The sequence below is a fragment of the Canis lupus genome, chromosome 21 (assembly GCF_003254725.2).
Source record: "Canis lupus dingo isolate Sandy chromosome 21, ASM325472v2, whole genome shotgun sequence".
NCBI lineage: Eukaryota > Metazoa > Chordata > Mammalia > Carnivora > Canidae > Canis > Canis lupus.
The window spans coordinates 5,950,211-5,962,570 of record NC_064263.1 but is presented as its reverse complement, the minus strand read 5'-3'; the positions used below and the strand labels follow the sequence as shown (position 1 = coordinate 5,962,570).

The window sequence follows — 12,360 nt, the reverse complement described above, 5'->3', positions numbered from 1 at the left end:
ATCTGGCTACTTTCTACCCGACTCCATTGGCAGGTTGTCCCAATACCCCCCTCCAGCTCCCCTAGTAGATCTTTGGGAAACTGACCTTGAACACAGAACATGGAATTTTTTAAAAGAGATAAATGCTCTCATTCCCTCTTTGCTTATAGAGGTATTTCTGGTCAAAGGCGAACTGACAGAAGGGATCCAGGATAGCTCGACAAGAGGTCAGTTCCTGCTGACATCAATGAAAAGGGGCAGATCTCAGAGGTGGTGTCTGACACAGAAGGAAATGAAAAAGTAGAGGTTGCTTCAAAGACAGGATTTTTTTTTTGAAGTATGGTTCTTAACATAGTAATTTCTTTTGGCGTGTGCTCTGTAGATTATACGAAAGGGACTGGATGTCTGTAAACTAGATAGGCGAGAGGAAGGGGTGGGCTGCAGTGGGGGCTGGGTTGGAGCGGTGGTGGAGTTTCGTCACCATGTGTGGGGGCACAGGGAATTACACTTGGAGGACACTGGCCTCTACTTTCATTTGTTTTACTCTGAGTCCTGGGGTCTGGGTTCTCTGCATGACCAAATATGTCTGCGATCGTCCTCCAATGAGTTTAAGTAGGCAGAATGAGGAAGTATTGCTCAAGAAGCATTTGCTGGATGGTCATGGATCCATATTCATATTTTTGTGACTGTGGCTTTACAATGTGAAATAGTGTCTCATTGCAACTCGGCTCACTAAGAGGAAGATGTTCCGCTGCTGCAGCCCCCTCCCCCACTCCAAGGCAATACTGCCCAGGCCTCTGAGGAAGGAGGGTCCAGGCTGCCTCCACATGCCACCTGTGCAGAGACCTCCTCCATACCCAGTGGGGGCAGAAGCAAGCCAAGTTGTGGTTGCCGTCCTCAAGGACCTAGGTAGCAGCCCTTAGCAAAAGCAAAATAATGGGAAGGTGCTAGCAAATCACCCTGCGAAATGATGGATCATCTTTACTCTTGCTTTCTTGTCTTTAACAAAAATGTACTTCTTTGTCATCTCTATGAAAATGTGGCTCAGTTAGAATTTTACCTCAGAAAATGAATATGGATTGTGTGATGTGAGTAAAAAGGAAAGACATGAAGGGCAAAAGGGAATGGAGTGAGGGGGAGGAAAGAGGTCAGGACAACATGGAAATGAAAGAAGAAGGCCAACAGTCTTAAGGAAGTCGGAGCTCTGTGGAGCCAGGTGCTCACACACACGCCACAGCCAGATTGTCGCCCTGTGAGAACGAGAACGGGCAGAGGGCTCTGAGCAGGCCGGCGTGTGCTTGTAGGTGCGTGTTGGCAACGGACACAGCCACGTCAGACCGCCCAACACACGCCAGCTCCGTCACCCATGAGGGGGCTGCGGCCGTCTCCGAGGAGCCTCTCCGGCCAAACGGACCAACCTGAAGAAACCGAACTCGGAACGCGGGCCCAGGGCACGGGCCGCTGGCGCTGCTCCTCGATGCTTCTCTGGAAGGGCTTCGACCTGGTGCCAAGGATCCTCTGTGAGGGGGAAGACCCTCGCCAGCCCAACGCCGAAGGGATCCGCCCCGCACAGCGCCGCCCGCGCCGCCCGCGCCGCCCGCCACCGCTGCCTGAAGTGCCTGCGGGACTCTGGGGTCCACGTGCACGCGGCGGACAGCGACGGCTGGCGACGGCGTCCGCGTCTGCAAACAGCTGGAGGCGAGCGGCGCCGCCATTTTTGCGTCCACCGGCAGCGACATCGAGACTGCCGCGGACGAGTGTGAGGACACGGAGGAAGGCGACCCCCGGGGCTCCCAGCTCCGGTATGCGGCGCGGGAGGAGCTGGGCGTGATGAGCAAAGGGGCGGTGCACGCTCTGTGGGCTACGAGGCCCGGAACAGCGGTGAGCTGTCCTTCCCCGGGGTGCCATCGGCATCCACCCGGAGGCGCAAGCCGAGAGCGAGACGAGGCGGGCTCCCGTGGGGACCGACCCGGGGGGCTGCGTGCCCAGAACCAGACCCCGGCGGCGCACGCTCCCTGCCCCTCAACCGCCTTGGGAGCGCTGCCCGGCCCGGCCTGGCCCGGCCTGGCCTGCCCGCCGCCGAGCCGCCGAGCCGCCGAGCCGCCGAGCCCCAGGCCGCCCTGCTGTTCTCCAGGAAAGCTGAAGCCAGGCGTGGCTGCGATGGAGCTCCTTTAGCAGGCGGCATCCACAGTGTGAAATTCCTGCAGTTTCTAGGTGAGGCCCTTTCCTCAGTTTGCGCTCTTCAGCCGTCTCTCTCCTTTCCTGGAGCTCGAGGTCGCTCGAGCCATCAGGTGCCGCAACTACCTGCCTTAGCCTGGGTCTCACCAAACACGACGCCAGAGGCAAGGCCAACGTGCAGCGGTGTATTTGGGAGTGACCCAAGGGGCAGGAGCCAGCTCAAGCCACTGCCTCGGATCCTTGATCCGGCAAGATCTTTTGAGGAGCCTCATGAAGACAGAACTGTCCTTGAGGGAGACTCCTGTCCACCATCATTCAACAGGGCTTCATGGGCATTAATGTTCTCCTATTTCTGGGGTGTGTGTGCACGGAAGACCACAGAGTACTTTCCTGGGGGCTTTACCCAGCGGCGTTGAGGAAGACTCTGGTTGGGAAGCATGGGGTACCAGGCCTGTGGCCAGGGGAGATACACTCTTAGCTGGCACTTGCCTGGGGCTGGCTGAAGTCTGTGTAGAAATGGTGACCACAGCAGTGGTAAAAGTAAAGGACGGGGTAAGAGAGATGTGAAGTACTGTTCGAGAAGTGACCTTTCCCCACAGTCATTGCCTTAGTTTAGGGCACCTCTTGTCTGAATAATACAGTAGCCTCCTAGCTGTGCTCCCCATCTGCAAATCTCTCTTCAAATTCACTATTCAGATACTGCCAGAATCATCTTTCCAAGACCCAGATCTGATTATATCACTCCCTTCCTTAGAAACCTTCTTTTCCCTTACTCTTTTCTTCTTTTACATCTCTTGGCCCTCCTCTGAATTTTTGGTATGGCACAAGAAGTATTTTGCAAAATCTGCCTCCCTGGCCCCATTTCTCACTCCCCACCCCCAACAAGCACCCTTTATACTAGCCCCAGTGTTTCCAACTTGTGTACTCCTGGGTCCTATGGAATTATTTCAGAAGATCAGAAAAACCATATGTACATCCAGAAATCTATAGCCTGAATAACTAATGTGCCTTAAGCATATGTTGTAAGTTCACAAAACTTAACTCACTCTTCTTTCTGGGTTTTCAGAGAAAAATGGAATTTCTTAATTTTGCCTATATTGAATCTAGTTTCTTGTATGACCATCCCCTCTACTCCCTTCCCATCTGCTGGTAGGAGCTATAAATATTACCTTATGGAGGAGGTGCCCTTCTTTTGTGGTCATGTTGTAAATGGAGAAGGATAGGTCTCAGGAGACCCAGCGATGGAAAGATCAGGGAACTGTCCTGTTAGTGATGTGCTCTCAAGCTTGGGGTATTGGTCTTCTCTCTGTTAACCTACAAACTAGCCTCTGGTTCAGAGATCATGCTTGTGTTTGAGGGTCCTCATGTCAGTCTTCTCTGGAAATAAACCTCAGCAAACTCTGAGGGAGGGACACACATTTCTTTTACTCAAGATTCCATTGGGCATCCCTGAGCAGCATGGATGTTGGGGCTAACTTGCTCTCAAGCATCATACTAAGCTACTTTGCTTTCCCTCATTCTCTGACTTGACCTCCCTCATCTTGTTCTCTTCCCAAAGCTCTCCTCTTGAAATTCTTCACATCTGGTGGCCCATCTCACCCTCTCTTGAGAAGATCTCTTTTTGGAGTAGAATTGGGGCATGGGGTGGGGGTGCAGTGGGTTCCACTTGGTAAATGCATCTCATGCTTGTGAAGTGTTTGGTTTTTTTGTTTGTTTTATTCTGAAGATAACATAGCCTGTTCTCATCTCAGAAACACTTTCTTCTGTTAAAATGACATTAAACTTATTAATTTTACAATAATAACCCTGGCATTATTGCGCTAAAGGAAGAATGTAAGTGCTGGGAGGGCAAGAATTTTTCTTGCTTATTCCCTGCTTTGTCTGGAGACCCAGAACAGCCCCTGAAAAATAGCAGGCATTCACTTCATGTGTGTTGAATGATCAAATGAGTAAATAAATGGAATATACTATTCCTTCTGGGGCTACCTTTTGTTTCAAAGGACCTCCACGTTGGCAGAGAATATACTTAGAGGAGATGGGAGTGGTATCCCAGTTTAACCAATGCATTCTTGTTTTTAAGGATACTTTTGTGAAAAATAGTAGAAGTAATATAGCCCTAGGTAGTAATTTTTTCTTTTTACAAAGATAACGCGAGTTCACAAAAGGAACTCTTCTGTCTCATGTGCTAGAGGCAATTGTGATCAATAGGCTGTATTTTTTTAAAGATTTTATTTATTTATTCATGAGAGACAAAAAGAGAGAGAGAGAGAGAGAGGCAGAGACACAGGCAGAGGGAGAAGCAAGCTCCCTGCAGGGAGCCCGATGTGGAACTTGATCCCAGGACCCCAGGATCACAACCCGAGTCAGATGCTTAACTGCTGAGCCACCCAGGCATCCTGGCAGGCTGTATTTTTAGTTTAAGGTCATATGGTTATATGACCTTAAATCATTTATTTAAGCCTCTTGTTCTTGTTATTATCAGCAGTAGGGAATTATTGACTCTTTTTTATTTTTTATTTTTTTTATTCATTCATGATAGACACACACACACAGAAGGGGTGGGGGTGGCAGAGACACAGGCAGAGGGAGAAGCAGGCTCCATGCCGGGAGCCTGATGTGGGACTCGATCCCGGGTCTCCAGGATCACGCCCTGGGCCAAAGGCAGGTGCTAAACCACTGAGCCACCCAGGGATCCCCAATTATTGACTCTTTATTATGAAAGATTAGGAAATGAACATCACCTCAGTGCTTGCTCATACTCCCCTTTCTCCTCATTTCTGATTTTTTCCCTTATTTTGCATATTTTTTATTTCATCGATACACATTTTGAGAACCCTCTTTGTCTTTGTTTTCTGAGTAACCAGTTTCTCGCATGCTGTATTTAGTATATTATTCCAGGCCACTTATTGAATTTCTTGTCATTTTTAATTTCTAAGAACTATTCTCTGGTTTTGGCAGATTACTCCTTTTTATATAGCACCTTGCTCTTGTTTAATATATGTAAAACCTTGACTTTTTGAGGATTCTTGTTTAAAAAAATTTTTTTTTAAAAAGCTCTTTTCTATTCCCTGGATTACTTCTGTTTTCTCTGGGGTTAGTGGGTTTTCTTCCAATGTCTGTTGAGAATTCCCAGGTTATCTTTGTGGGAGAGGGTTAGGCTGATGAATATGATTTTTATGCAGCTATGGAGATCTTTGGATTAAAGGACTGCCTCTGGGCGCTTTGTAAGCAGGATTCCTTCCAGAAGGCAGCTGAGGGACCCCTGCATTTGCAAAGGAGGATGACTTTACTTTGGCAATAGAGCACTTGGGAAGACTATATTTCCCTCCTGGACAGAGTTGCCATTCCTTCTGTACTTCTGTCCCCCTTCCACAGCACTGCTACCTATCCCCCACCCCACCCGGCCCTCACCCTGCATTACTACTTGTGTGTAGGGGTTGTCAAAGAGCTACCGAAAACTCTGGTCTTCTCTCTTAAGCTCTGAAAATCACAGCAGGAGGTTTTTCTAGTAAGGTCATATATTCTGCTTTGGCAACAGTCCTCCATCATAGTTTCAGTGGGACTGCCAGAGGAAGAGAAGGTAGATGTGAAGTCTAGGTCTGCCATCACGTGCTACTTTTTTATGACTGCATATAGATGCTGTCGTGATTGATAAAACACACACTTGTTCAAGAGCTTTACTAAACGTGTTGTAGATTTTGCTGTGATGTGCTTTCTCAATTGGTGAATGCTAAAGCTACAACCATTTTCATTAGGGGCGAATGAAACCCTTTGGTGCTAAAATTGTTGGAAAGCTGTCTTAGCCAAGCTGCCTTAATCATGAACACACTGCATGCTCGATGCCTTCATGCTGTTCTCTGCACTTGGAATGCTCATCTCACTTCTTTTACCTGCAAAATCCTGCCATCCTGAAGGACGAGTTCCATGACCACTTCCTCTGTGGAGTTTCCCTCCGTGCCCTGAGACAGAATTCATTGCTCCATCTTCATTATTCCCTGACCACTCCGTCCATCCCTCTGACATAGCAATTACCATGTGGTTTGAGAGTTGTTGAGGTTCTCTCTCTCTCAATTCCAGTCTTGTTCATTGTTACTTTTTATCTCAAATACTCAACACAGAATGAACTATGGTTGGCTTATGTTAAATTGCAGATTTTGCTCTTATGATTTGTAATGCTTGTCATTGGTTGTATGTCATGAAAAAAGGCCGTATGCTGAAAGGATGTTTGTTTCTTTAAAAATTATTTTATTTTAGAGACACAGAGAGAAAGGGCATGAGCTTGTGGAGGAGAGGCAGAGAGTGAGGGAGACGGAGGGAAGCAGACCCCCTTCTGAGTGCAGGGCTCAATCCCAGGACCCCAAGATTGTGACCTGAGCTAAACCAAGAGTCAGACACTCAACCAACTGAACCACCCAGGTGCCCCTGAAAAGATTTTTTTTTTTTTTTAACTCTACCTCTGTGAAGCCTGGTGGAGTAAATTAGTCATCTCACTCATCACTGAGTGGTATTTTCTGAAGCTGTTCAAAGGAAGATTCCTGTTTATGTGTTTTTGCTAAGATTATCCTTTTTCCTTACAGGCCATCCCAGAAAACAGTGACAACTCCATTTCAAGATATCTCTAAGAAGAAATCAAGAAAGAAGTGTAAATAATGTTCAGTGAAGACAAGGGTTGGGGAGAAGAGAGGAGAATATAAGTGTAAGTCTCTTCTCACTGTCTAGAAGTTCTCTCTGGACAAGACCTGTGTTCACTATCACCTTTATATCAACATTCATTCACACATTTACTCTATAAATATTTGAATGCTCATGGTGTGTCAGGCATTATGTCGGGACTTGGCAAAATGCTGATAATGATAGACAAAGTCTCTCTCCTTATGCAGTTTACAATCTTGTGGGCATTTCACCATGTTGCTAAACGATTCATGTGGGAGTCATTCCAAGGGTATGTCAATAGGTAATTAATTAATGATATTTATTGGGTATTTCTTATATATTTACTCCAGTTCTAGGCTTTGTAGCAGTTTAAAAGTAAAATAGACCTTGTGCATGAGGAATTTAGAATTTAAAATTATTAAGGTTTTGTATAAAATGGCAAAGGGAGGATATTAGCAGTTTGGAGTCTGGGGGATCAGTTTGTTTGGAAGTGCCATAGATGGGGATATTGGAGATCTTTGGATGATCCCTTAAAGCCCACTTCCACTTTTCCCCATCCCCCAGGGCCCAGGATACTCTTGCCTGAAGAAAGAGTTAAAATCTATACAACTGTACGTAGATCCAGGTCCACAGCCAAGTTTCGCAGGAAGTGACAATTAACTTGAGACCTGAGGAATAAGGAATAAATAGTTGGGTGATAAGGTAGAAGACGATGCCAGGTAGAGTGAAAGTATGTGTGAAGGTCTGGAAGAGGCAAGGAACATGAATTTCAAGGCATTGATTATGCTAATATGGCTGGAGCACAGAGAATGCAGCAAGGGAGTGGTGTCAGAGGAGGCTGGAAAGACAGGAATGAAATCAATGCAGGATTTTGTTAACCTTCTTACCACAATGGCCTTGTATAATGAGAAGTGGGCCAAAGGTCCTCTGTCAGAAATAATGCCCAGGCAGGGCGTGACTCTCTGACTCTGATGTGTTATAAACTCTTTTTTGATTTTAGGTTTTGGTAACCTACACATTTGCACATGCCCACGGAAATACACAAGTAGTTATAGAAAAGAGCATTTGACATAATTACTTTTGTAGAGTATGAAGGCATCTAACGGCAAAAAGTTGGCAATTCAGGGGTGAGTGGTTATTTTTTGTTTTGGCCTTGCAGTGTGGACAAAAGGGTAAGGCAAACTGGTCTCGAGACAAAATGAATCTGCTGAAGGAGAGGGCAGATAACTAAGCATGAGGATAAAGCTTGAGAAAAGATTATTATGGAAAATAGGAAATAGTACCCAGTATAAAAAATACCCTTCCCCTTGGTGTGTGACTCAGCTCCAGTGTATAGTGAGTTCTATTCTTGCATCTGTCACAGGAAGAATCTAGAAGGAACCTCCTCCTCCTCCTCTATTAAGTTTGCAAAAGAGAGGTGAACTATCCTGTTTCTATTCTTGCAAAACAACCAAGTTTGCCTGGGAAAGTATATTAACAGGCCAATTTCAGCAGCCTACTTAAATATACAGATAGCTTTCAATTACTGGACTGGGGAGTGATGAGGATGTAAAAAGAAACCCAACAACAGATAATGCAAAAGTCATTGAATCTTGGCTTTCGAATGAATTGTATTGTTTTCTTGCAGCAGATTTGCGTTCCTAATTATTCCTTGCTGAGACTAATATTAAAATGAGTTTGCATTCCCAAAGAAGGCACATACCAGCTGGGCAGAGAAAGGAGTGGACTCAAAAACTTGCTAAGTGATGGGGGAAGGATAGTCATAAAAGAAGTGGCAAGGACTAAATATTTGCTATAATCTCCAAGAATAGTCCTCCTAGCTCCTCCCAACCTTTATAAGTAGACTGTAGGGACACAACATGCATGTGAAATGTATTGTCACTAAATCAAGGAACCAAATGAAAGCAGGTAGAATGGGTGCAAAATAATTTCTTGTTTAGTATCATCCTGTATTTCAAAGGCCAAATTACCTTTGCTACAATATGGGATGGGAGAAGGAGAAGATCTCTTTAAAAGTTGCCTGACCCCAGGGGAATTTAAATCTTAATTATCACTTAACCCGTGAAAGCTCTGCCAGTATTATAACAGCAAGTCAGAATCATAATTAAATTTCTGCCTGTGGGTTATGTGGGTAAATCCTGTAAGAGGGGCGAATCACTTACGCAAACATTTAAGTGAGTTATAAAACCCAGGAAGACAAGAATTCCTAAGTGTTACTGGAGAATTCTAGGATCATGTCAGAAGAAGAATTTTACCACTTACTCTAGAAATGACCAAGACTGATGTTTGTGCCTGGGCAGGGAGGGATTTGAGAAAGTTCAGGTCAGAGTTCCAGAATTTATGCTGAGTCATAAAATATTAAAGCTCAAAGAGGCAGATAGACACAACAGCTAAGACTTAGTGAGCACTTACTGTGGGTTCTAAGTGGCTTTGTTTTACATGGGATAACTCGTGAAACACATAGTCTAACTCTCCCTTTTAGAGGTGAAGTCTGTGGTTAAAAGGCAGCCATGCCATCTGACTAGGAATGGGCTGCACAGAACTGAACCCAAGATTTCTGTCTCCTAAACCAGGGCTTTCCTTCTAATATCAGACTTCCTTTCTGTCAACTGAAAGATCCTATCACTTGATCATACCTGCAGGCTTTTTAATTTCTTTTTTTAATTAAAAAAATGTGCTGGGGACAAAGGAAAAAACATGGACTTTAGAGCTGAATTTGCACTTCAACTCTTGCTTGCTACTTACTTCTAAGAGTTTGATCTTCTGCAGGAATACCATATCTCTCCTTGGCTTGCATTGTCTGTGACTTCCTGGAATAAAGTCCAACATCTTTGCTTGGCTTCTGAGGAGGGCCTGGTGGCTCTAGACTGTACTAATCTTGCCAGCTTCACCTTGTGGTAGTCTCCGCTCCTCACTCTCTGCCCTAGCTGCCCAGCATGTATTCAGTTCTTGGAATGGCCATGGGGCTCCATGTGCTAGGAGTGCTCACTTGCCCCTCTCCTTTTTTTTAAAAAAAAAAAGTTTTATTTTATTTAAATTCAACTAATTAGCAGATAAGTATTATTAGTTTCAGAGGTAGAGTTCAGTGATTCATCATTGCATATAACACCCAGTGCTCATTAGATGTAATGTAATGAATGCCCTCCTTAATGCCCCTCACCCAGTCACCCCAACCCCCATCCACCTCTCCTCCAGCGACCCACGTTTTGTTTCCTAGAGTTAAGAGTTTCTTATGGTTAGTATCCTCTGATTTTATCTTATTTTATTTTCCCCTCCCTTCCCCTATGGTCCTCTGTTTTTTTTCTTAAATTCCACATAGGAGTGAAATCATAGAATTGTCTTTTTCTGATCGACTTATTTTGCTTAGCATAATAAATAAGGATAATATCCTCTAGTTCTTTCCACATTGTTGCAAATGTAAGGTTTCATCTTTTGATGGCTGAGTAATATTCCATTGTATCCCTCCCCTGATCAACGCCTTGGATCTCAGCTTCAGTTTTACTTCCTTAGGGAAGTCTTGGATCCTCAGATGGTGTCAGCTCCCTCTGTGATAAGTTTCCAGAATATCCTCACCTGTTCTCTGTGACTTATGGCCCCCCCATCATTGATTAATTGCTTGCGGTTGTTCAGTTGAGGCCCCCTTATGAGAATAGAAGCTTTGTGAGGGCAGGGACAGCTAGTCCCAGTGCTGAGGTCAAAAGAAGGCATTTAAATAGTGTATGAATGAGTGAACCCACCTCAGGCCTCAATGTTTTTCTTCTGCAAAGTGGAGATAAACATTGGACAACCATCAGGATTAAATGGCATATTTATTTAAGGCTTCAGCTCACTGTTAGTAGCATAGGACTCAATAAATGTGGATTTCATTTCCTGTACACTCTTCTTTTTTTGACAATGTCCCCAAGGCACCATGCCTGCTGAAACATCTATGGAAGATGGAACGATGTTCTGGATAGTTTTAGTACAAAGTGTATTTTACGCGTTCTGAGCCTTTGAATAACGTCGCCTGCTGATGGCATACACGGCAGCTAACTCTCCATGAACCAGCACATTTGACAAAGAAGGGCACCTCGCTCCCCAGCTGGACAGGATAACAGAGCGCTTACTGTAGGCATGATTCTCTCAGGGTCAGAACCTTAAACTAATCCCCCTGCTGAATATGGAATAGATGAAACAGGAGCAGCTGCTCTTCTCAGCTGGTGAGCTGCTGGAGCTTGGAGCAGTGTGGTTTCTAGGTGTCTTTCCCCCCAAAACCCAGACAGAGTGACAACAAGGCTGTTCAGATTTGTGCTTATGTGGAAACCTCTGGTTTTCCTTTGGAAGGAAACCCTAGTTGTCTACACCCCCCCAACCCCCACAAGCTGGAATCCAGACTCCCTGAGGACAAGAAATTGCCTTTCTTTCTTTCTTTCTTTCTTTCTTTCTTTCTTTCTTTCTTTCTTTCTTTCTTTCTTTCTTCTTTCTTTCTTTCTTCTCTTTCTTTCTTTCTTTCTTTCTTTCTTTCTTTCTTTCTTTCTTTCTTCTTTCCTTCCTTCCTTCCTTCCTTCCTTCCTTCCTTCCTTCCTTCCTTCCTTCCTTCTCTCTGTCTCTCTCTCTCTCTCTTTCTCTCTCTCTTTCTTTCTTTCTTTCTTTCTTTCTTTCTTTCTTTCTTTCTCTTCAGGCTCTACCATGGAGAACTGTAACTCTGCTCACAGTCCTTGGCCCTTTGGCAACCCTGTGGGGAGTATGAGAGAGGAAACTGATACAAGTTTCAGCCCCTTAAAAGACAAAAAACACAAGAAAAGGCAAGATGGAGCATGTTTAGGGATGTAGGCAACTGAGAAGGCAAATCGGAGATCCTTGAGGAAAAGCTATGGATGGGTCAAGTTCATGTTTAGGTTAAAGGGAACGGCTATGTTTTTAAAATTTAGTTTAAATCAATAAAGCTGGTTTTAAGACCTGCAATAGAATTAGACCTGGACCAAGACTTGCCACTTACTACTATATGTGTGATCTTGGGTAATTACTTCACTTGGTTTGCTCATCTATAAAGTGGCCATAGTGATGGTACCTATCTTATAGGCCAGTGATGGGCAAACTTGTTCTCTAAAGGACCAGATAGTAAATATTTTAGACTTTGCACCACATGTAGTCTTTTTTTTTTTTTTTTTACACATGAAGTCTTTGTTGCTTATTCTTTCCTGGGTCTTTTTTTTTTTTTTTTTTTTAACAAACTTTTAAAAATGTACAAACTATTCTCAGCTGCCAGGCAACCCCTGTTTAGGCTTATTGCAAAGATGGAAATGAAATGAAATGAGATAACATACAGAAAAAGCTTTGTATTGGACCTGAAACATCGTCAGTTCTCAATAAACAGTAGGTATGATGATTCCCACCTAGCTAACTAAAGGTAATAAATAGCAGAAGCTTCAGACTTCTCTGTGCCAGCTGCCCTGCCCCCACCACATATCCAATAGAATGGATATTTGGAAGGACAACATAATTCATACAAATTTGAACCACTAATGTGATCCTCATTATTTGATTTGAAGCACTGGAAAATTAAATGTG

General features: G+C 44.5%; 1 protein-coding gene across 9 annotated transcripts in view; it reads left to right on the top strand.

The window, feature by feature from the left end:
- The first annotated feature begins 767 nt into the window (after positions 1-767).
- LOC112641982 (serine/arginine repetitive matrix protein 1-like) overlaps positions 768-12,360 on the top strand; it is a 64,107-nt gene continuing 52,514 nt past the window's right edge. For 2 of the 9 annotated variants that reach the window (XM_025419232.3, XM_025419233.3), the window contains exons 1-2: positions 768-1,781; positions 6,735-6,853. In XM_025419232.3, coding sequence (XP_025275017.1) covers positions 1,346-1,781; positions 6,735-6,754 — 456 coding nt within the window. In that variant the 5' untranslated portion in view covers positions 768-1,345 and the 3' untranslated portion in view covers positions 6,755-6,853. The other 7 variants (XR_007404552.1, XR_007404548.1, XM_025419231.3 and 4 more) reach the window with 6 other exon arrangements.